Source organism: Mycteria americana, chromosome 12 (genome assembly GCF_035582795.1).
Source record: "Mycteria americana isolate JAX WOST 10 ecotype Jacksonville Zoo and Gardens chromosome 12, USCA_MyAme_1.0, whole genome shotgun sequence".
Taxonomy (NCBI): Eukaryota; Metazoa; Chordata; class Aves; order Ciconiiformes; family Ciconiidae; genus Mycteria; species Mycteria americana.
The window spans coordinates 18,523,216-18,548,366 of record NC_134376.1 but is presented as its reverse complement, the minus strand read 5'-3'; the positions used below and the strand labels follow the sequence as shown (position 1 = coordinate 18,548,366).

General features: G+C 48.1%; 1 protein-coding gene across 2 annotated transcripts; it reads right to left on the bottom strand.

The window, feature by feature from the left end:
* Positions 1-512: 512 nt before the first annotated feature.
* Positions 513-25,151, bottom strand: LOC142416217 (ubinuclein-1-like). 2 transcript variants are annotated; one of them, XM_075515454.1, is made up of 18 exons: positions 24,987-25,151; positions 24,006-24,431; positions 22,338-22,424; positions 21,256-21,351; positions 20,835-20,969; positions 20,364-20,467; positions 19,201-19,639; positions 16,483-16,553; positions 15,052-15,181; positions 14,707-14,825; positions 14,086-14,214; positions 13,007-13,150; positions 9,907-9,957; positions 8,688-8,730; positions 7,125-8,351; positions 5,922-6,174; positions 5,513-5,602; positions 513-2,919 (listed from the first exon to the last, which is right to left on the bottom strand). In XM_075515454.1, exons 2-18 carry the CDS (start codon positions 24,243-24,245, stop codon positions 2,867-2,869), a joined length of 3,411 nt encoding a protein of 1,136 aa, XP_075371569.1. In that variant the 5' UTR covers positions 24,246-24,431; positions 24,987-25,151; the 3' UTR covers positions 513-2,866. The 2 variants fall into 2 exon arrangements, with proteins under 2 accessions (XP_075371569.1, XP_075371570.1); XM_075515455.1 differs by lacking the exon at positions 5,513-5,602.

The window sequence follows — 25,151 nt, the reverse complement described above, 5'->3', positions numbered from 1 at the left end:
AGCTGCAGGAAAACAGGGAATTACACGGGGATTACACCAGGGGCTTCCACATCCAGAGCACATTCATTTCCTTTCTCCCAAATTTCAGCTAACACCCAAACCCCAGTAAACTCTGCCGACAACAGCAGCAGCCATAAGCATTCACTGCACATCCATCCTGGCTTTGGGGATTAACACCATTATTTTACCTTTGCGAATGAACTGATCACGCAGGATCCCACCGTTGCTCCAGGGTCTGAACCCCACTTGTCCTTTCCAGCAGATATCAACTTCAAGCATCAGCAGGAGCACATTGAATGAGAATATGCAATTCTACCACCACAATGCCTAGAAACAGAGCTGTAATTTACTTATCACGTAAGAGACTTCAGTTAAAACAGTAAATAATTCATTACTCACTCAAGAAACAGATGATCAAGAGATGATCATCCAAGCTGAAACACAAATTCCTGAAAACGAAGTCATGAAACTAGAGGTAAGGAGATGGAAGAAAAGCATTTTGGAAACTTTGAAACAATTTATTCAGTTATTCTGTACAAGATCAACAGTTTTCATACCACCCCCACCATCTTCAGCAAGACAGTCCCAACACACACAAAAAAAAAATATAATAGTAAACCGCAGCTCTTACACTCGAAAGGAACTGCCATACTAAGTAAGTGCCATGGGAGCCTCGCCTCCCCACACCATCACAAAAGCGTTGCAAGTTGCCTCGTCAAGGCAGAGATGCCAGACTCCTGGCTCCCCATCAGCTGTCGGGTCTCTGCGTGGTTCTGCCTTGCTGCGACTCTGCTCCATACCATTCACTCATTCATTATAGCATGTAAAGAAAAAAATATCCCACAGAATTTCCACCAAATAAACATTTCCCTGAGGCAAGAGGCTTCGCTAAATTCCTAGAAGGAGGGCATTCTGCTCTGGCCACGCACATGGGTGCTTCCCAGCAGAAGCATTCAAGTGAAAGCAAAGAGAGGGAGTAGAACCAGTACCTCGAGTCACTCGCTGAGAGTCCCTATCCTGCCAGGTGTCTGAACACTCTTTCAGCTACCATGGGAAGTTGAAGGTGCAAAGTACCTCTCAGGATTAGGCCTTCAACGGGAACCATGCGACATCCGCTGCTCAGAGTCCATCCATAACTGCTGTGCTTAGTTTTAATAACACAAGTTCTGTCTTTGGCTCTTTTGCTACAACCTAGGTATTTTCTGTAAACAAATTTTAAATCTGAGCTGCTTTTTTTTTTTTTTTTTTTTTTTTTAGATACAAACAATGCACTGATCTTGGGAAACTATGTTATCAGCTCAGACTGAAAACAGTCCATCTTGGATCTTACCAAAAATGGGGAAAACTAAAGCAGATATTTGCTGGTATACTCAGTGTCAGCATCCTTCCCCAAAGCCCAGGAAGGAAGGCTGCAAGCTTTTGCATGAAATACCAGTAAAGCCTATGCGGATCAGCGCTACTACTGCACGATTCAGATGTGGCTGTGGGGGCCTGAGAAAAGGCAGACTGGGGGAAGAGCAGAAAATCAAAACCCATAAAGCTCAGCTGGAACCACAGCCTGCCCTTAGCTATGCACGTACTGAAAGGGTGTGCTCAGGTGAAGTATTTAGGTCTAAGAGTTAAAAAATTAAAAAGAAAAGACACACCACAATTCTAGATGGTCCCCATTCCTGCAGCTGTGACAAGCACATGATCCTAGTGCAGAAATCATCAAGGAGAGCAATATTATTCTCTGGAATTCATTTGACTAGTAGTGACCTTGGTTAATCTAGATCATTCCCTCTGCCCACCAAAGAGATCATAACTGATGACCCTAGGAAAGAATGGCTTTAGGGGAGGGTCTGGAACCCGCTTGCACAAACTTGGATAAGAACTGGTGCTCTTGCTGGATTTGGTACTGTGTTTGCAGTCACCAAGACACCGTTGAAGTCCAGACAGTGCAGCTTTTTTTTGATGTGCAACCATAAAAAGCTCTATTAAATAAAACAGAATACATTTTAAATACAGAATGATTAAAAAAGGGTTGAGGAGCACACAAAATAGGGCTGAAATGTGTGTCACTAGTCCATTCTTGCTCCACCATAAAAGGCACTGGAATTATGTCTTCCTATATATGTGACATGCTGAGAAGTGTCCCATTCAATCCAATGCATTCGATGGTAATGAGGATAAAACTGAGCAGGAGGAAAAAATCCAAAAACCAAAAGAAGTCGAATTCTCAAAGTCAATGACTGCATCTAAAAATGTCTCTCTAAAGAGTCTTCCTTCTCCTCCAGAGGGGAACATCAGGTGGTTCGTTAGATTCACCACACAGGAAATGTTAAGTCCTCCAATTAACTGTAGCACAGTTTTATAGTACAATTGAAAAGTTAGTCAAATGTCTTCAGAAAGCACTGGCAGTGCTAGAATTATCCAAGTAAATCCAAAGCAGAAGAAAGAAGCACCTTTCATGCCCTCCACTGGGAGACCAAGGAGGTAACTGTACTTGGAGGTACTTGGCAGACGCAGACACAGGTGGGTGGGAATCCACTGCAAGAAAGCCAAGCCACCCGAGTCGCCCTGTGAGTTCTAGCTCCTGCCAGTGCCAGGGAATGCGTGAAGGGCAGCAGCAATAAAACAGTGCTACAAAATGCTTCTCTCATTAGGGCATGGCTCAAGGTGGCCCTTTGCGTGGGGCTTAGCTCTGAAAGCCTCTGAGCAAACGCACCAATGAGTTCCTCGTTGCAGTTCAGTCTCTCCAGTTGTCGTGAGAAAAAAAAAAAAAAAAAAAGAAAAGAAAGAAAGAGACACAGCCGATATCCCAAGTTCATGACCTGTTCCTCTTGGTTTTATCCTATGTGTGCTCTAGCTCCCCTCCTTGCAGACGTCACAACTTGCGCTGCTGTGCATTGGACCCTTTGCCATGAAGCTGAGAGGCATCTGAAAGAAAATAAAACCAAGTGGGAAGGGGGTTCGGCATCAGCTCGTGCAGGGAGCTGATGTGCAGCTGGGGCAGCCACATCTCTCCACACAGAAAGACCTACTTTTCCCTTCCAGCACCAAGGAATCAGGGGGTAAGAGGATGTGCTTGGAGACATCTCACAACTGGGAGCAGCCCTGCCTCTGCACCTGAGTAAGGGTCACAGGAAGCACTGAGGGTCTCCTGCGGCCTCCCAGCAAAAGCACCACGGCATAGGTTCAGATTGCTCGTTGACTAGCTAGCCTATGCCCTTCTCTAAAAGCCACCCTACCATGTCTCCCCATCTAGGAAACTAGAAATACGTGGTACTGGTTGCCTTGCATCTAAAGGTGGTTTGAAATAACAGCATTAGTACACCTTTGCCATTGTAATGAAGGCTTTAGGTGCCCACTAATAGCAACAGGAATCATAGGAATCTAATCACTGAAGCAACGGAAAGGAACAGACGTGGAGGGAAAAGAAAAAAATGCACTGAAGAGAGAAAAAGGAAGGAAGTTTAAGGAAGCGGAAGTTTTCCAGGAGCAATTAGAACTACCATCAGATTACGATGAGCAAATGGGTGTACTGAGGTGTGCAGTTAAGCAGCAGTGGCACCGAGCAGTGTAGCAACAGCTTCTTCTGCGGGACAAGGACAGCTCATTCCATGCAAGAGCTTCAGTCCCAGCACGTCGCATTTCTAAAGCGAGCAGTCAGAACCATCGCCACAGCACCAGCACGCAGGCGCCTCCACCAGCAAATGCAGCAGTGACAACACACAAGCAAGCACTGGATGCTCCTTGCTCAGACACTTTTTGATGAATGCTGGTAGAAGCACTTAAGACATAAATGTTTCCTTGCATTTGTAGCAACCTCCTAACACACCAGAGTCCTCGCAGCTTTCAGACAGAGCAATGCAGCTGTGGCCATCTGCTTATACAGCCAACCACAGTTTATTCCACAGAACAAATCGATACATTTTAAGACTACAGTGGTCACTTAAATATCTACTGTGTTCTTCTACAAAACACCACAATTGGCATATTCCCAGAGATGACAGCACTAGGCTCAATCTCCAATTTTTATGTGAAAGCACCAAGTGAGAAAGCGGGTCCCTGCTAAAGCTGTCTCAATGGTCAGTTTTTTCTTCATTTATTCCTAGTCACCTTTTGTCCACTCGCAGCTTCTAGCACTATGTCCTGCTTAAGAGCACCAGTCCACAAAAAAATTCTTTTGTTATAAGCCCTATAAGCAACAGTGAAGTAACCACTCTAAATTCCCTCAAATAATGGGACCGAGAACTCCTTCTCAGTGACAGAGAATACATTTCACATCCCATGTTCAAACCGAAATCAATCATCTCACTCTCCAGTAACTGTGAATTTACAAACAGGAAGGAAGGGTCTGTCACACCAGGGATTGCTGCTATTACCTCCTGCTCCACCGCATCAGAGCAGCGTAACAACCTGCCTCAGACAAACTCCAGCAAAAGAAGCAAAGACAACAAATTCTTTGAATTTTCACCAGTGCACAGCACTCTATTCTTTCTTCATCAAACAAGCACTGTGCTCAGCAGTCAAGGGCATTTTACCCCATGACTGCTACGGGAAGCCACATGAACTCCAGCAGGTTATCCACACATATAATGGCCTCAGTGCCACAATACTAGGCTAGCACAACCACTCCTAAGTCAGGCTTATATTGCCCAGTAAGACAATCACAACAGGGGCAGGTACTAAGACAGCGGCACCGAACCGCACTGAAGTGCTAAAGAACACTTAATCAAGAAAGCAGAAATAGCAATTACCGATGGGCTAAGCAACTCCCTGAAGCAGATAAGCCTGATCTGCTGGCCCTGCATTTCAATTTTCTGAATGCTGCATGGATCCCCCTGACTTCTTCTCCTTCCTCCACAGTGCTACCATATTTACACACGCTCACAGCCCACCAGGCAGGACTCCATTTACAAGTAGAGAAGGTGTTCTTTGGAAATCTCTTGTTTTATGCATTGCTTCTGCAGGCATCAAACTGGGGCAGGAACAGGCTTAACTGCAAAATCATCACATTGTCAACACCAAGTAAAGCAGTCTCCATTAACACTACAAACTTGTCACGAAGGAGATGCAGGCAATTAGCTCAGTGCACAGATGCAAGACATTCTGGTCTGACACATTTTATGTAGGTCACCAGAAACAAAACTCCACAGAGCCAGAATATTCATTCCTGGGCAGTCCTGACAGACTGTGCATAAACATGCACAGCTTTAATCCCGGCAGGATAATTCTTCACCACGACGCAAGCAGCAAAGCTGAGTACCTCCAGGAACCAAACACTTGCTATAAGCACTGAGAGCTCATCATTCCAGAAACTCACAAGTTTGCCCTGGCTAACTAAACAGTAAAAGGCACAGAGGGCTACGCCTCGCTTTGTACCTCGGGGAGGCCGCAGGTTTTGGCGACGACCGCACCGGTCAGACAACGTGGACAACCACTTTGCTTTCACCCCTAGAGGAAGTATCTGCTGAGATACAGGATGACTCACAATGCAGAAGACAAACACGACCGTCTGACAAGTTACCTGGCAAACTTTGCGGTAAATGAGTGGACAGGGCAGAATGTGGGAGTGGCGCTGCATGGTGGGGGCTGGAGTGCAAGCCAGCTAGAAGACCTAGAGAGAAAAACAAAGAAAGGAGAGGGGAAAAAAAAGAACAAATACACATCGAAGACAGAAATGAGCAGAAGAGCTGCAGCAGTTAGCCTATAGCTCAGCTTCCAGCTATTGGGACTTCTGGGCTAGCTATAGGGATGTGCCCAAGGTTCTCCAAATGCAACTGCTGGAGATATAAGTGCATGAACTACAGCATGAAGCGACAGCAAGAGAGATGGGTTGGTCTGCAATGGGTTAACACAGCAGAGCACTGGCGTTCTTGTTATTTGACAGCACAGGCACAAGTAACACACACATGCGTGACCAGGAAGATACTCACTGTGGCCAAGGCCGTGGTGGAAAGTTCCTGGAGCAGGTCCCGTAACTATTGCATCCTTTGATACTCCTGCTTTTGGGGAGGAGTCTGAACTGAAGGAGATGACATGAAGAGGGAACGAATGAATAGGAGAGATAATACCTAACGGGGTGGAGCTCAGGGCAGCTGGCAGCTTTGGATTGCTGGACTTGTAGGATGGAGCCAGTACACTTAAGGAGGAAGAACTTGTTAGCAGCACAGCTCCACTAGTTCCTTTCTGAAAAGCAACAGAAAAGGTCACTCAGGAGTAGGAAAACCAAGGCATAGCATCATTCATACTTAAAGAACTGCAAAACATGGAGCGCTCAAGAATTCCTCCTTGCAAGAAGCGCCCTCCCAGCTAGGGCCCAAGAGCTGCCAACTCCTGAGGCCATCCGGAGGTGCCCAGGACACTGGCAATCCAGCTGCTGGATGCTATGCTCTTCCAAATGCAACTGTACTGGATTTCACTCTGTTTTTGCCTTACTCTGGAACTGTTAGGCAGAGGAAAAGCTTACGCACTGCCTGCGAGTTCCAGGGAGGATGCTTCCTACTCACTTTTGGCAGCATATAACTGGGGACAACTCAAGGCACCAAGGTTTGGTGTACTCCTGCACCCAAGAATGTTATTTGAGATCTCTCCCATGGAGAGAGATACCACTGGGGAATGCTTTTCAGCTCTACCTCAGTAACAGACAAGGTACACAGGCTGAGCAGTACATGGTTTTCAGGCCCATTTAAATGTACTCATTTAATTGCCCAGCTCTTTCCACATGCCACAAAAGAAGGCAGGTATGAGCAGCCAACAACAAATTAATACAACAGTGTTAGGAATTATTACTTTTTTGCTATAGATGAAAATTAAAGTCCTTATACCATTAAGTACAATGGCTGAATAATACAAGTCTGTATAGGTAACCCAGGAGTCCTTCATGAGACATTATTGAACCGTATTCTGCTTATTTGTTACTTTAAGCTGAAAAGGAAAGCTTGAATTCTGGAGCGCAAGCCCACAGCAAAGGCCAGGACTTCCTAGCCTAAGCAGCCAAGATCCAGACAGTCATTCAAGAATTTCAGGAAATTATTTTGAAGTCACCGCTTTACACGAAGTCTGAACAAGTTAGGAGATGGCCTGACAGTGCCATACGTTCGCCTGGCTTTAGGCTAGGCCAGCACATTCCTGCTTACCGGCACAGAGGTAGAAGATGCGGTGCTGCTAACAACAGCTGGCTTTAGGGAGGAGGTCAGCAATTTGGCCACTCCTTGAGTGCCCCCACTAGAATCTCCGTTTGAACCTCCAGGAGGTGCCACCAGAGTCAGCTTCTGTGAAACGGGCGTCTTCTTCACAGAGGAGCTTGAGGACGGGCGGCTGGACGCCTGGCCCGAGGAAGGGGTCTGCACACTGGGCAGCAAGCTCCCAGAGGAGCAGCCCTGGTTTGCAGAAGCTCCAGATGAGGAGCTGCTGGAAGAAGCGCCATGCTTGGAGAGGGAACCAGAAACGAAGGGCGATTTGTAAGATTGTCCTGAAGAGCTAGAGCCACTTGAGTGCTTTCCTGTGTAGCTGAGAGATGATGAGGATGAGCCTGGGCTCTTGTGGGAGCTGCCGGAGTTTTGGGTGCTGCCTGGTGATGCAGAGGAATGGAAGCTCTGAGCTTTGGTTGATGACTTGACCTGCTGGAGGAGGGAGCGTTGGGGCAGTGGGGAGGAGGACTTGGGATTCTGCAGTTTGACAAATGGAGCCGGGGAGGTGAAAGTTTTCTGTAGCTGGCTGCCTGAGTGAAAGACCTTCACCTGAGAACCCGGCACCGGGGCACAGGTCTGAGGCCCGTGGCTTGGCCGGACCAGGCTGTGGTGTTTCTGTTTAGCCTGGTGCGCGTCAGGAAGGATTTTGCTGGGGGAGGCTTGGCAGGAGAGCTCTTTGTAATTAGAGTTCTCTGTCTTTTTGTCTTGAGAAGATTGACCCAATGCCAGGGCCTGCTCAGCCAGGAAATTTAGAGGAGACTGGAGGGAACCAGAGGATGATGTAGGGGACGGGTTGGACTTTGGAAATGTCCTCTTCTCCTCTGAGGATGCAAGAGTTGGGATCTTCTCTGGTGGAGCTTTTGGAGCTGCAGGCAGAGTAAAGTCAGGGCTCCCTCCCGCTCTGCTGTTCAGCACAGCCAGTTCCTTAGAGACTGCTTCAAGGGAGGAAGTGGGATTATGAATTAAGTCCTCATCCAAGGAGTCATCCATGAAGGTAGCAGGAGTGCCAGTGCTGCTGGCTGCTTGGGCTGTCCCAAGGGACAAGAGTTCTCTGGTTTGCGCACTGATGCCCAGAGCTCCTCCCTGGGGCTCTGAAGACAGAGCTAAGGTGCTGCTTGAGTGCATCGAAGGAACAGAAACCGAGACCTTTTTATCTGGCTTGCAGGAAGATTCCTGGAACAAAATCACAAGAGAAGACAGAGTCAGAACAGAAGCAGGGTTTACTGCTGAAAAGGAAAGGGAAGGTTCCCGATTTGGGGATAAAGGGCAGAACAGGCATGTTCTGTACCTGCCAGCCCCCCGCCTCCCTCCTGACTGCTGCTGCCATCGATTTTAGCTGCTGTTCTAGTTGTTTTTTCAAGCCCAATACTGACTAGAGCTATTCCACAGTACAACTTCCTTGCACCTAATGTATAGATACAAGGCTCAAATATAGGATTTAAGATGGCAGACACTTGACTCTTGGTGTACGTCAGTCATGAGAACCAATCACGAGAACAAAGAACTCACCTTCACTTTCACCTTAGCAGGAGCTATAACTTTCTTCTTCACCCTGTTTTGAGGGAGACAAAAGAAACATGGCTCACTGAATGCCCGCAGGGAAGCATCCAATTAGGGAGCACACTTGGGCCCTGTTTATGATGATCCACTGAGTCTTTTGCAAAGAACCGAGGGAACAGAGGCAGCATCTCAGGTTGCTAGGATTCAAAACCATATGACATTTTGTTGCTGCTCTAGGAAGCCCCAACTCCCGCACAGGGGAATGAATTAGGGAGCGGAGCAGAGTCTTGAAGTGGTAGCAGAGCAGTGAAAGCACTCAACAGACACATCCTGCACCGGCTGCAGGGCTAGGAGCTACTACAGGAACCCACTGCTGACCTAACTATAGCAATACCCAGAGAGAAACTGATACAGAGACCGTTTTGGAGAAAAGTTACACGTTTCTTTTAGGTTCCCAGAAGAAGTCAAGGATGCAAAAGCATCTGCCAAATTCACGGAAAATAGATCATTTGGTCTGGTCAGATGCAATCTCTGGTACAAGACATCCCTGAACTGCCAGAACGGTATGGCTGAGGGAAGGATGACTCTACACTCTATTTCATACTCTTTCTCACACTTCCCCTCGCTCATCCAGTGCCAAGAACAGGATCGTCTGTCAAACAGACATCAGCCTAAGTCCGTATCATCATCTATTATAGACTGCCAGCAAGATCCATGAGACCCTTTGGCATTAAAGCACCTGCCCAGCTGGATTCCGATGGCTCTCTTGGTTTGCCACCCACAAGCCTGTTTCACCCATCTTCACTAGCTTGAGCTCACTGTACCCCTCCTTTAACCAGGCAACAAGAAAGAGGGAATCCAGAATCCAGTAAGGACCAACTGAACAGGTAGCAATAATCGCAGTGCTGGCATCACACTCCATTTTACCTTGATCTGCCTCCCAGGGACTAGCACAGAGGCCTGACTCCAGTCTGTTGAACAAGGCCAGGAGGCAACCTGGAAAAGTTCTTATCTTTGAGCTTACTGTAAGGCTAAAGCACCTCAGGAAGGCTGTCACTGGGAGATGTCACACACAAACAACTACTCTCCCTAGACCTCCCCAAATGAAGCAGCGCCAAACTATCTGATGGGAGCCAAGCAAGCTCAGGTGCTTCTGCATGATCCACCCAGGCCCCAGGGAACGGAGTTCACCAGTTATCACTCCAAAGGAATGCTGCGCGATACTCACAGGACTGATGTGAGGTGTCCATGTACACGCCTGCTCTCCTTAAACAGTGTCCTAAGAAGGGAAGAGAGCAATGAGAAGTGATATCCAGCAAGACCCAGTAGAGCAGCTGGGATCACTGGAGACAGAGCTGCACAGTACAGCAGGGGACTTAGTGAAATTAAAACCACAGAGAGCAAACAAATATTCATCCCTTTTCCAGGAAAATCCTGCTGAATTCCCCCATAGAGTTCCCTCTCTGGGGAGCTATGCTTGTAGGCGCTGGAAAGGCCATTAAGGCAGTCGTTGGACAATAACTTAGGGAAAAGCTCTGTCAGCTTAAAAAGCAGACAGTCAACTGGAGAGGCAGTCCAATCATTTGAGCTGGGCGTTATTGCTGCCACAGATCATCCAAGAGCTGGCAGATCATACAAGAGCTCTTCACCAACTTCAAGAGAGAAAGGTTACCTTCCCCTGCCTCAGTACAGCAACATGGATGAGAAGCCTTCGCACACTGCATGTCTCTGTTGCCTTTGCATCCCCAGCAAACAGCTGAGGTGAATTCTTAAATCAGCACAACCATTTCTGTAACGATTGACTAACCACAGCCAATAGAGCTTCATCCAAAACCCTCTACTACTGAGGCTAAGTAAACCAGAATCTCACACAAACACTAGTTCACCTAAAACAGCTGCCACTCAGCTGCCTTCTTAGATGTCAGGGTGAGAAGCTTGTAAATACACCTTCCATACTGGCATACAGAATATGCTTCCCATCTGCTATTAACAGCCTGGCAAAGACTTTTGTCATCCTTTTTCTTTTAAAAAGGAAGCTTATTTTAACCTTATCTTCTGTTAATCGCCTTTTAGCGCTACCTGAGAAAACGGAATCGTGGCAGGGCCTCTCTGAACTCATACACAAAGTTGCTACTCTGTCCATCTTCAAGTTCCTCTTAAAAATGAACTTCTGTGATCATGATGACAGTGAATCAAGCTGACTTCACCATGAAATTGTTTACAATTCTCCTAGTGTTGCCAATCCGTCCCCTCCCCTTCTGTGCGGCTGTCAGTCTACCCTCTGTCTTCAAACCTCAAAGCCATAGAATCATAGAATATCTCAAGCTGGAAGGGACCCATAAGAATCATCAAGTCCAACTCCATCAAGTCCCAGCAGGAGAAACCATTGTCCTTCAGCCATTGGAAAGCAACCAGGAAAACCGCTTTTATTCAGTCATTCTGTAGTTAACTTCACTGGAAGGCCCTCCTACACTGAGTCTTAGGTGAAAATCTGTATGCCTGAGAACAGATTGGGGAAAAGATTTTCACTTCCTTTTATTCAAAGAAAAGGGTTTTTAAAACTTGACAGGCTAAGACCCTCAAGCTGATATCATCTTCATTAACTAAGTAGGAATCTGCACCCACCTCTTAATGCCATCATTCAGCTCCCGTACGCTACACCACCACACTACAACCATGCACATTACTGTACGTAATGTGCACATGCAACTGCAATAAATGGCCACGTGGACTTTTCCAAATGGATCTGTAATGCGCTACTCATACTTACTTCTCTTAAGAACTGGTACCTACTTCTTCCTTTATCCCCCACAAAACCCAAAACACAAATTCAGCAGAAAGAAGACGACAGCGCTGCCCAGCTCTTTAAATGCAGAGAGACAGATATTCCAGCAGTAAGACTGTACAGTTGTCCTTTCTTTAAAACTATTGAGCAAAACAAAGCAGGCCAGAAGCTGATGACAGTCCCAGCAGAATGACTCTCTGCAATTTGTATGGCTCTCTGCAATTGCCAGCTCAATGGCAGGGATGATGGAGGACGTGAAAGAGCAGGAAACAGCAGTGAAGACACCAGATAGGGTAAAGAAAACCACACCAAATTCCTACTTACTCTGCTCTCCGATGTGTCTAGTGCAAGTCCGAAGCCCCTAAAACTTTCTGCTTTGCTTTCTTTTGGGAATACTCTAGGGTCTAGGGAAGACTTCCCAAAGCGTCTGAAAAACGTATCCTTCGTGAGGAAGATTACAAAGTGATCCTTTGTAATACAGATTCAAGAAACCACAGGCCAGTCAGCCTCACCTCAGTCCTGGTTCTGCCTTGTAACTTGTCACCGCCAGTGGCATCCATCAGAGGTCAATACAGGGGCCAAGACTACTCAACATTGTCATCTACAACCTGGACGACAGCACAGACTGCACTCTCAGTAAGTTTGAGGGCGATATGAAAAAGGAGGGAGCGGGGAGAATATGTTGGAGGGCAGGGCTGCCACTCACAGGGACCTGGACAGGCTGGAGAAAGGAGCCAACACAAACCTTGTAAAGTTCAACAAAGACAAACGCGAAGTCCTGGGATGGAACAACCTCACGCAGCAACACAGGCTGGGGGCCAACCAGCTATGCAGCAGCCTTGCAGAAAAGGACCCGGGGGTCCTGCTGGACAAGTTGAATGTGAGCCACTGCTGCAAGGGTGTACGGCTGAGAACTAACTATATACTGGCAGGTATTAGCAAGAGCACAGCCAGCATGACAAGTGCTTATTCCCCTCTGTTTAGCACTTGTGAGGTCACATCTGGATACAGCATCCAGCTTCGGGGTGCCCACAACTCAAGAGAGACGTCGACAAACTGGAGACAGTCCAGAGCCACTAAGATGGCTGAGGAACAGGGACACATGACATACAAGGAGAGGTAGAGGGAACTGGGTTTGCTTAGCCTGGAAAACGAGGCGACCAAGGAGCGATCTAATGGCAGTCTTCCACTACCTAAAGAGTGTGGGGGGCGGGGAGCCATGAAGAAGATGGAGCCAGACCTTTTTCAAAGGTGCACAGTAAAAAGCAAAAAGAGGGAATATTCAGTTCAGTGCAGCAAGGGGAATTCTGATTGGAAATAAGGAGAAAAGATTTCATGAAGAGTGATTAAGTAGCGGAACAGGGGCCCAGAGATGCTGTGGTAATCTCCATCCTTGGAGATTTCCAAAACTCCATAGGACAAGGCCCTGAGCACTCTGATCTAACTTTGAAGCTAGCCATTCTTTGAGCGGGGGCAGGACTAATGACCTTCCGAGGTCCCTTAGGACAAGGAAGCCCTGGAGTACAACTTGAGTCTTGCTCACCTGGCCTGCATCCAGCCCTTTGGCCAAAGGGGCTTCACCTCTCCATCTAGGAAGGTCTTCACATAATCCTCTAGAGACTGAGCCTTATTCTTGTCAAGGTCATAACCATCCAACTTAATCTTCACCAAGTGGCAAAGCAGCTCCCTGAAGAACAGGAAGATTTCAAATACAGTTACGCGGATTAACTTGCCCCAGTTGGAGGTCATTCTGTTTATCCAGGGCTGGATAAATACGCCAAGACACGCCTGGCTCCGCATAGCGCCTTGCTAATAAAACCGACCCTGCGCTGCCTCCGCAAGAAGAGGAAGGGAAGGGCACGTTCCTCGCTCTGCGTCTGCACGCACATCGATGCGCCAGGGGAGAAAAAGCCTGGTTACCCCTTCCCATTTTAATATCCTGAAACAGCAGAGGCAGTAAACCGGTGCCAGAATTACAGGCGTCATTAACAACCACAGAACTGAACCTCTCTGCAGACCTTCGTGCTGAGAGGCAATGAGAAGGCAGGAAGTGAACCTTGATTTGTTCTAAATGAAGCAGCGGAGCAGCTTCTCCATCTACGGAGCAGCACCCCAATTTGTTACAGAAGAAGATGAAAAAGACAGCAGGACTGATTCTCATTTTATCCTTTGTCGCTCTCCCCTTCACCCAGAACTCTGTTCTTTGTCAGACCCCTGGGTGCCAGGGGCCACAATCCCCATTAGCTGTAACTGCTTTCACAACCACAAATCTGGTCTTGTTAAGAGTCTAGTCTGCAGGATTTCAGCAAATCAGCCGAGTTCCTTCTTTTCCCAAAGATCTGTCCCTCTCTTTTGGCCTCTGCACAGAGGCTTCTTAGCACTTCTCTCAGAGCTGGCCCGTGCCTGAAATCAGCTTAGTTTTGCAATGTATATAAGGGTGAGATTTAATCAATGCAATAGTGGCTTCCATAAACAGCACAGTCTGCCACACACCTCCAAGCTGACTTACTACAGATGATCAGCGCTGCTCTGAAAACAAGATACAAATACTGAAATGCTTCACTTCCAACTGCATAGAATAAGACAAGTCACAGGTTCACTTAATATCTAAATTATGCAAACCTGATTTCATCATTCCATTGAAATTTCTTTCGCGGTCCCATGACGCGCTTCCCTCCCTTTTCTTCATCCTCCTCATCATCAGAGCAGACTCTATCTCGCTGCTCTTTGTCCTTTTCCTCTTCCAGCATCCTAAAATGGAGACACAGATAATGCAGAAGTCATTGTCCTGGAGATTCAAGGACAGGATTAAGTTTCTCTGAACAACACTGTTCAGAGTTCTCAATAGTCAATGATAACACACACATGGGAAGAAGGCCTAAATCTCTTGCTTTGGGTGCAAGCTGAGATAAGTGCTCAAGGTTAAGAAATCTCCCAGTATTGTGTAACAGAGACCGCGGGACTAATCCAGCCTGGTGGTTCTCAGACTGACATGTTCCTAAAGGCATGCCCACACAGAAGTGAAACACTTCAGCCAAGTTCTGGTCCCATCAATGCTGCTGTAGTCGGCATTGCCATAGATAGCACAAAACGCACACAGCTTAATTAGGCCAATTAATGCCCGTCAGCAATTTTTGACTACAGAACAAAAATAGGTGGTAAACTTCATGAGAGCAGCCTACAGGTCACAGGGAGCCTGCTGAGAAGAGCTACAGATGCATAATGAGCAAACGAGGAGCTTACTTGGCAAACTTGGCCTGAGTGTGGGCTTGGCATTCCTCCTGGTACTTGGCCATCTGCTCTGGCATGGCCCTTCCAATGGCTTCCCTTAGCTTCTGTAGAGGCTCCTTCAATCGGCCACCCTAGAGCACAGCACAGAGCAGACTGAAGTTCCACGTGGCGTGTTCCAGCCGAGACACCCAAACCTGGCAGGTCCAGACCTTGCCCCTTCCGAATCCACACCACCAGATGTGGTGCCTGAACCACGCTCAGTGGAGGACACCACCACGTTAGGCAGGCAACAGCTGTGCTCTGGAGATCAGGGGGAACATGCACACGAGGCAGGGCTGCGCTGCCAAATTCACTCACCTGCTCGTAGAGATAAAGCTTACGGGCACGCTTGACCAGAGTGTCCTTACTGCACGGGAAGAAAGCAGCCAGGTGGGCGTACACCCCTGACCGGATCTGGCTGTTCAGCTCCCGCGTCTGCAGCTCTATGCTGAAGAACAAGACAAACACAACGTTGACCAGGGATCTGGCAGGGGTTCTCTAAGCCACATAAATGCAACTCTGATGCAACCTGGGGAGCTGGAGGCAGGCAGAGAGGGACAAACAAGCAAACTACATGACGGTTCTTTAGATTTTAGAATCAACAGACTCAAGCCCTTTATCCCAAGCTATGCCTTTTAATCTAGTTTCGGAGTATCTGAAAAAGGAACAAAAGGATGTCAGCGGTTTCATTTATTCTGCATTTCTTCCTGGCAGCTGAAGCGCAGGAGTGTCAGGCAATGAAATGAGATGTACACGCTCCTTATGCCAGATACGATGGCGGTCTAACACAGGATAATATAGAATCAAAGTCATCCCTTGGGCTTGAACTTACTTCCCAGCGAGTGGATTCGAGAGGTCAGTGTGTGCCAAACCCATCTACACTGTTATGTATCACTTAAGAGACTAGCTTTTTAAGCCACCTCTCTGTCAATAAGTGTAAAAACCCCTAACTGATTCTATGGCAAAGTCATACAAATCTATTTAAATCACTTCTGAATGTGGTTAAAGTTATCAGTTTGAAAACAGATTAGGACTGTTTGTGCAGTCAGCACTGGAATGCTAAAAGGTGGTAATCACCACTTGAAACGAGAGGAAAACAGACTCCCAAACTTCCCTTCGGCAATTCCCTTCAAGTGCCTTGATAAACCTTAATGAAATTAAAGCCTCTGTGTAAGCATTACAGTGCGATGATCACAAAGCTGTGTGCATTCATCAGCCTTCTCCAGGCACTTGAAGAAGAATGAAGCCATTATCAACAGCTGCGTGAAGCAACACGGGCATTCTATAATTGGGGGACTCAAACACAGAGCAGTAATGGAGCTCCTCCAGTCTGCAAAGAACACCAGTTGAACACAGCAGCCTTATCCCAGTTATAAAATATTCCATATAGCATGTAACTTAAATAGCAAAGAACACGCCTGACATCTCCGACAGGGAGAGATTTACTGTTCTTGTATCAAGCTACAATCACAGGTCAAGTGACCAAATTTAAGCATAGAGGTATCAAGCATCATCTTGAGAACAGGAGGCCTGGATACATCCCTTCCAATCTTCTCCTACCTCAGTTATACATCATATTTCAAATGAAAGCCATTTCTAGGAGACTTTCATGTTATCCTACACATGTTCTGCATGAAGGACCTGTATAAGGGACACCCCTACAACTCCTGTTAAACCCGCTCCTGAATTTGCCAAAAATCCTCCGCCTAATATTCTCCTTTCCCACTCTTCTCTCCTGGCAGCACTTACTCCAGTATGATGTTGTTGATATCCTGAGTGAAGAATCTCTGTTTGCCTTCTCCCTCTGCAGCTCTGGCAGCCTGGAAATTAGCAAATAACACAAGTCACCATCAGTTCACAGATACAGACAGGCACAAGCAATCAAGTGGTTTTTAAACCACTTCAGAAATACTGTAAAACAAGGCACAGTTTTATTCCCACCAAACTCTGCACCAGCTACCTGCTGTAGATGGGCTAAAAGCTACGACAATCGACAAGACAGAAGAGAGATTGTGTCCTCTCCTCTTAGGCCTCCTCACTCCAAGTCCAACCCTGCCATCTGAACTGGTAAGACCGTGTCCTGCCCACAGACCTTCCCATTCTGGATTCTCCTGTGCAGATACACTGGAGTCAAGTGCATTGGAGTTGCTACACTAGAGTGAAGATTCCTCCATTTAATGGGGCAAAGGAGATGGCTTGGTGGCCACTGGCTTCCTTGCCATACTTCCCATGGGGAGAAGGGACAGTTCTAGGACATGGTTTTAACTTCACACTAGAGCCGTTAGATTGAGTAATATGAGCGTACAGCTTGTCCCTGAAACAGGGACGATCATCCTAGTCACGTTTAATGAGGGTCAGGGATACTTATCATCAGGCTTTCTAGACCAACCTGGACACTAAGCCAAGAAGCCAACAGAAAGAGTAGTAGCCACAGGGGTATGTTGTTTCCACTCAACACCACGGAAGCTAAAAAAAATCCTGTTCAGGAAGCTTCCTGAGCTATGACTACAGCACACACAGCACTGTCCAAAAATCACACCCATGAAAAATATGTCCAGTGGGAAAGTAATTCCAAGAGATGAATGAGGTAGTAGAAAATTGCCAAGAGCTTTCAGTCTCTTCTGAGTGGGGATGTAAACAATGGGATTCACCACAAGGCACCACATCAAGTTAGTGATTCCTGGCATGGGAAAGGAGACCAGGAGAGAAGGGCATGATTTTGAAATCCCTTGATTTAACACTTCAAGGTTGAGGCTGATAAGCAATTAATTTATGCCCAGAAGGTGTACATTCTTCTCTGTCAGCAGCAGGTCATAGACAGCTGGTGGTATCAAAGGAGAAGGCTCAATGCTAAAGAGAATCCTCAACAGGAAAATTCTTTTAGGAAGGAGAGTTAAAGTCAAATCAGTTCAAGTAGAAGAGGAAATGCCTGGAGGCTCCATTTAACCCAGGAGATGCTCCCACCTGCTGGGATGGAAGAGACCTGACTCTCAGACAAAGGTACGGCACCTCTTCATTCCCACCTGCACCAGAGTACATCTCCCAAAATCCTAACTGACCCAGACGCTTCAATTTGTTAAATCCTATATTCCTCCTCCTTGGTTTCTTTTCTTAACATACACAGTCCAGCAACAAGAGAGACAGCAGCAGGAAAATCTAACCAGGAAAATCTGTGGGTAGTCTGCTATTACACTATCTTGCAGCAACATAACGATTCACTTGATATCATGGGAGCCTCCATAATATTCTCCTTTAACTCACATATCGTTCAGGAACAGCTGTTTCAGTGTTTTCTGTTAACAGCCTGAATAGCAAATAGAAACATCCATGAAGAGCCCATTCTTTTTATCAGCTGTGGCAATACTTTCTTCAGTTCCTCCTCCTCCTCTTCCATCTGCTCAGCACCACTATACACACTTAAAATTCCTCAGCAGAACACAGTTATCTTTAACAGAAGCTTATCTTTAGTAACAGGAGTTATTAAGTAAGAGATGCTTAAGTAACAGGTCCTCTACATTGATGTGTCCCAGCAGGCAGCACACACACCACCGTAGAGGTCCGAGAGCACTGTTTACGACTTAAAATCAATGTTTAAAAACAACACTAGTAGCAGGAACAAACCATCTCAGCATTTGTTGACAGGCTGATGGTGACAGCCCTCACACCAGAGAAGGCTCACAGCCAGTCTGAAAGTGCACTTCTTTGACATGCCAGGAGAGGGATCCCCGACCAGCACCCAATGCTTTCCCGCTTCTCCAGAACAGGGGTTCCCAAAGCGGGTCACAACATTTTGGAGAAGACGGGCGAGTCCCACAGGAGTCCAGCTGCAGGAGGAACTACTGGTGAAGAGACGTGGGACCACCCTTCTAATATATTCCACTCCCTAAGCAGTACCCCAACACTGAGATGTTAAAGATGGGGAAGAACTCAAATTGCCAGTGACGCGGATGCCAAATTGTACCCATCTTCAGTGAAGGCATCTGCCTGCGTGTGACACAGGAAACGGCTCTAACAAATCCTCAAGCCCCATCTACAAGGCTTTTAACGCCTTCTCACACTGTACAGCAGGTAAAGCTTTCCAGCTGCACCCACTTATTTTACATACACAATGCTGCACACCACTTCACAGACGCTGTCCTGATCATCACAGTACATTAAAATTATTACAGTGGAATTTGTCCTTCGGCCTCATTAGTTCACATTGACCACACTGACAGGTGGGATACTGAGTGTTATTCAGAAGATAACAAGGCCAAGGACTTTGACACTACTTGGCATATGGGCGTTCAAGAAAGTGACTGGGCCGTAAGAGCAAACTGGGTGACACAAAGGTGTGATCCAACGTGGCACTGCGAAATTCCCCTGCTGGAGTGTGCTCTGTCTCTGGGTGAAGCTACACAAACCCAGCAGAGCTGTCCCCACTCCAGTAACCACACAATCCTACTGCCCCACAGCAAACTGCCATACCTGAGCCAGTTCCTTGATACGTTTCTCCAAAGGGGCTGGCAGGCCTTCTGGGAGGGATGGCGGTTGCTTGAAATCCTGTTCCAAGCCTATCCCAATAGGATCGCTCCCATCCTCCACATCAGGAAAGGGACTCCCTTCCGGGGATTCACTGAGGAGCCGCTCCAGGTCTAGGTCAGTTAACGAGTCCATAGCCGTCGCTGCCTGAAGCAGGTCGTTATCACTGGCATGGCCGAAGAGGGAGAGCAAAGGGTCAGGCATCGCCTCTGCCTCCCTCGGGGCTGGAGGTTCTGCTGGTGAAGGAGTTGCCACTTTCTGCTCTTCATCTTTTTTCTTCTGAGCATCCTTCTCCTTCTGAAACTTCTTCAGCATCTCCTTGACACTAAGAGCACCAGAGTATTTCTTCTTCTTCTTCTCCTTACTTGCATTTAATGCTGTAAAGCTGTAAACAAAGTACGGAGGAGGAAAGGGAACCGAAATGAATACAAGATTAAGGGGAAGAGAGGAGGATACCTTCATCCCATTTCACTTCAGCCATATGCACCAATCCCCTGGTATGTCTTAGCCCCTTAACCAATTAGACCAGGAAAAATATTCTATTGCTTCTTAAAGTCCTGCTGCTTGTTGAGCCTGGAGAAGAGAAGGCTGTCCTTCCTCACTGCAGAGAGATGATGGAGTTTAAACTATCTCCACCAAGTTAGGCTCTTATTTAGCTACGTGCATTATTCCAGCAAGGAAGATTTGGAAATGCACAAACAACTGGTGCAGAGGAGCTGAAGCAAGAGAGAGCTAGCGTGACAGCAGCCTGACACCTTTTGCCTATTAAAAGCAGGAGACCAAATTCCTTTTCCTTCTCTTCAGGCTCTCCAGTATCTGTTCCCACGCCATCAGTGCCTAAACAGAGCTCCAAGAAACACCAACATTGCAGCTGGCTGTGCCCCTCTTGGCTCCGACACTCTTGCTTGGAGCTGTGCTCCTTCCCTCATTGTCAGCTGCCTTTTTTCTCCCACTTTGGAAGCAATGGGGGTTTACCTGCTGGTGTTTATGCAGCACACACTCAAGCCACCTCCACTGCAACAGGTACTACTGCAGCATAACAAATGCCACCTCTAACCCTGAAGCAAGGTGTTGAGCAGCAAGCATTCCCTCCTCCTCCTCCTCCTTACCCAGCTTTTGGGAACTTGGACTTTTTGGATTTCTTTTCCTTGTCATAAGAATCATCCTTCTTCTTCTTCTTCATTTTTTCACCTCCATCTTTCAACTTCCGCTTCTGGAGAGGGTTAAAACCGAGTTACAATCAAAGCGTCTCCCACAATCCTACCTGCACCCCCACTTTGGGCCCTCTCCCAAGAATCTGAGAGCAGCTCCTTCCCCAATGGACACATTAACCCAAACCCCATACACCTATCACCACGGTGCTGGCACACACTGTCATCAATACTTCACAGCGCACCTAGCTTTTACACTAGAGACAACCCTACCGATAAAGGGGAAGGCACGCCAAGTGCTTCTGCTCTTTCCCTTTTTAGTCGCCTCGCTTCGGCATTATGAAAACAGGGCTGTTTCCAACAGCCATTGCCACTGAAGAGGGGCACACCTCTAACAGAGGAAATAATTGAGAAAGCTGGCTTGCTGACCTTGGGACACTTCTTCTTCTTCTCTTTAACATAGTCATCTTCAGATTCAGATGCTTGCCGAAACTGCAGTGTTCCTGAGTTGATGTAAAACCCTCCATACTTTGTAGTAAGAGAAGCTGGAACAAGCTCATCGTACTGGAAATAACAGAGAACAATCTATCGGCACCGTAAGCTTTGTTACCTTATTCTGTAGCTGAGCTGCTTGGACAACGGAGTGGGACTTGTGCTCCCCCAAGAACAGACGGGGCTGTGGACACGCCTGCCAACCAGCATTCTCCTGCCACGCGGCTGCCCCAGGAGCTCCTGGTCCCCAGCCCCGGCACGCTGCTGGCGTGCCCCCAGTTCAGGTTCTCCCCAGGTGCCAGCTCAGCCCCCCCAGGCAGCTGCCTTTAACCACCCTCACTCCTGCCCCAGTACTCACCGCTTCAGAATTATCGATGAAGGAGTCAGATTCGTCGTACCCATACCCCATATCAATCAAGTCCTGAATACGGTCCTTTCTACGTCTCTTGCCACCCTAAAGAGTAAGAGATCGACAGTGTGTTCATCTTTCTTTTCCAGTTACCATGGGGATGGCCCCGATACAGGACACTGACATTGGCTCCGGTACAGAAAAGAGAATGAGATCTTTTTTGCTCCTAGCAGCGGCAGAAGCAAACCAGCCTTAACTCCCATCATACTATGATCTCAGGATATGGTAAATCTGGTTTTAGGTCTTGTGATACAGAATCAAAAACAGTGCAGCCAAATGAAGCCGAACACCGACCTGCCAGACAGGCTGACTTTGTGCCAGCAGACTTTACGTTGAATTGGGTCTGCACCCCTTCAACATTTCTGCCAGTGCAGAGATGGATTGTTCTTCCATAACTGCTATACAGTCAGTACAGACTCGGTACTACACACATCAAACATACACGCAGCACATTAGGGTGACCCACAGGTCAAATTCATATCACAAGACAATACAGTAACTCGCTATCCAAAAGTGCCAGTTGTAAAACATAACGTAGTTTTATTGCCATCTACAGAAGTAAAGTGAGAGGAGGAACAGAAAGGAAATGGGTAAGACAGATCAGCATCTCTCACGCTACCTAGCGCAGTACTGTCCTACGGGCAGCAGACTCACCAGAGCACCATACTTAGAGACTTAACAGATTACATCGTGCCACAGCTACAAGGCCTAGAAATTAATTTTTGCTTAAGGTAATTAAATTTTTAAGTTACATTAAGATAATGACATTTGCCACTACAAGCGAGACCATCATTCACTTTAATCAGACCGCCATGTGATTTAAGAATGTATCTGAACTATTTTCGTGGACCACAGCCCTGAGACAGGAAAAGAACATAGAAAACAGAACCTCCTCCAGAATCTCCTCCAGCCAAGACTGCAGGAGAACAGGAACATAAGAGCCAGTGACCATTACTAAAATACTACTGGTTGAGAGCTGAACAGCATTACCCATTCTAAGGGATAACGTAATAGAAAGAAGAAAAACCTACATATTTTTCTTCAAACTTCCTAGCAAGAGCCTCCACCTTATGCCTTTCCTTTTCGTCATCATTAAGGGGATCAGCAGGGTCTTTCTTCTGTAGAAATAAAAGAGACAAAACCATCAGAATCAATCCTGTCATGCTGCCACCAAAACCCCATGCATTAAACCCATCAGGACTAGCACATCCAGGAGGAAGCTCAAACAAATCAACCTTTAGTACAGTATTCAGTACAGTCCTGTTTAATATCCTCATCAGCGACATGGACAGTGGGATCGAGTGCACCCGCAGCAAGTTCGCAGATGACGCCAAGCCGAGCGGTGCGGCTGACGCCTGAGGAAGGGGATGCCATCCAGAGGGACCTGGGCAAGCTCGAGAAGTGTGCCCGTGTGAACCTCATGAGGTTCAACAAGGCCAAGTGCAAGGTCCTGCGCCTGGGTCGGGACAATCCTAAACATGGACACAGGCTGGGGGATGAAGGGATTGAGAGCAGCCCTGCAGAGGAGGACTTGGGGGTACTGGTGGATGAAAAGCTGGATGTGAGCCAGCAATGTGCGCTCGCAGACTGGCTGCATCACAAGAATTGTGGCCAGCAGGTCGAGGGAGGCGATTCTGCCCCTCTGCTCCGCTCTGGTGAGACCCCCCTGCAGTACTGCGTCCAGCTCTGGGGTTCTTGGCACAGGAAAGACATGGACCTGTTGGAGCAGGTCCAGAGGAGAGCCACAAAAATGATCAGAGGGTGGAACACCTCTCCTATGAGGACAGGCTGAGAGAGTTGGGGTTGTTCAGCCAGGAGAAGAGGCGGCTCCAAGGAGACCTGATTGCAGCCTTTCAATACTTTAAGGGGTCTTGTAAGAAAGATGGGAACAGACTTTGTAGCAGAGCCTGTTGCGATGGGACAAGGGGTCACGGGTTTAAACTACAAGAGGGGAGATTTAGACTGAATAGAAGGAAGAAATTTTTTTACAATGAGGGTGGTGACACACTGGCCCAGGTTGCCCAGAGAGGTGGTAGATGCCCCATCCCTGGAAACAGTCAAGGTCAGGTTGGACGGGGCTCTGAGCAACCTGATCCAGTTGAAGATGTCCCTGCTCGTGGCAGGGGGGTTGGACTAGATGGCCTTTAAAGGTCCCTTCCAATCCGAACCACTCTATGATTCTGAGAGTGTCTCTAGGTTTTGGGTGCTCTCTCAGCTACTTCTGTACCTGTCTCTGCTTCTCCCGACTCTCAAAACAAAACAAAAAAAAGCAGCACAAACCATCAACTGACTGCTGAACAGTTCCGAAGAGCAACAGTAAAAACAAGTCGAATCCAATCAACTTCCTTTTCATAGAAAAACACCCAGAAGACAAAGTTCAGATGTTACACAAGTCTGTGTGCCGTCGTATCCTGAGAAATGGCTTTCAACAGGCGAACAGAATTGTCAGGCAACACCTGGAAGCACCACATCCACCACACAGGAGGAGATGCCAAGCACGAAGGTGGAAATATTCATGTGCAGGAGAGCAGGGTCCCAAAAAAGATAGAGCCACATACCATAGAAGCATCTCTCCTTTTGATGCTCTTTGGAAAAGAGCTGCTCATAGCTTCTAGCAAGCCAGGTACCAAAAATCACTTTAAATCAAGCAATTCCAAACTGAACGAGCATTGTTCCCCACAGGCCACAAGGACACTTACCTTGTCTCCTGAAGAACCACCTTTTACTTTCCCTCGACAACTCTTTAGAAGATCTGGGTAGAAAAATTCCGGACAACGCTTGTGATCCGGCTCGAAGAGAGTAAGTGTGATTCGAACAGCTGTTGCAGCCGGTTCAGAGTCCTGGGGCTGCTCTCCATCGTCTTTCCGAGACCTTTTCAAGAAGCTGCTGCTCAGTGGACCATGGAGAGTGGTGAACGAAACCCTGTGGGGTTCTGTCATGGCTACGGCCAAGTCTTACCAGTCCTCATGGCATAGCTCCATTGCATCAGAAAAGGTCTGCCCCACCTGCACACACATGGGTTTCACCAGCTGATTAAGGAACACTGAGGACGCTGGCAGTAGAACAAGCCATTTGATTTTGAAGTTTTCTTGGGAAATGACAAAAGGCCCGGCTGCTAGCGCTTGCTGCAATCATTAAAGAGAAAGAAAGAAGTCAATCCTCGAACCAGAATTCCCTCCAGCCTTGGCAGCCCCCCACGCTTTCACTTCTGCCCACCCCCACGCCTCTACCTTGACACCACACCGCTCCGCTTCCAGAGGCTGAAGGAAATACAGCTGTCGAGGAAACCAAACGGCCCTCCCAGTCTCGCTGGGACACGGCCCAGCAGCCCTGGGCAGAAACGCCGGCCTGGGCTGCACCCCCCCCGGGTCAGGGCTCCGCTCCGGCCGGCAGCTCTCCCGCTGCACGGAGGCCCGGACACCCCTGTCCCTGGGAGAGCGACCCCGTCCCCGGCACCCGCGGGGGGCTGCGGGGAGCCCGGGGGCTGGCTGCGCCGCCTGAGGCAGCCCCGGCCGCGCTGAGCGGGAGCGGGCCGCGGGGCTGAGGGAACCGGGGCCCTGGTGCCGAGGGGGGAGCGCGGGGCGCCGCTGGCCGGGCGGCGGCGCGGGGCCGGGCGCGGGAGGGGAAGGGGAGGGGAAGGGGAAGGGGAGGGGAGGAAGGGCCGGGCCGCCCGCACTCACCGCCGCCGCTGCGGGACGCGGCCGCCGCCGAGTGACTCCCGGGCCGACTCCGAGCCCCGCTCCTACGTCACGTGCGGGGGGCGCTGCCCTCGCGCTGAAGCCGCGCGTCCCGCGCCCAATCGACGCCGCCGCCGCAGTCACGCCTCGGAGGAACGGCGCCCTGAC

Bases quoted from the DNA above. Each gene is read 5' to 3' on its own strand.
- LOC142416217 (XM_075515454.1), bottom strand. From the start codon at position 24,245: ATGACAGAACCCCACAGGGTTTCGTTCACCACTCTCCATGGTCCACTG. The intron at 16,554-19,200 runs GTATGGCAGTTT...GCTAATTTCCAG, and splicing joins GTATCAAGGAACTGGCTCAG to GCTGCCAGAGCTGCAGAGGG. The intron at 9,958-13,006 runs GTGAGCAAGACT...TTCCCTTCTTAG, and splicing joins AAGGGCTGGATGCAGGCCAG to GACACTGTTTAAGGAGAGCA.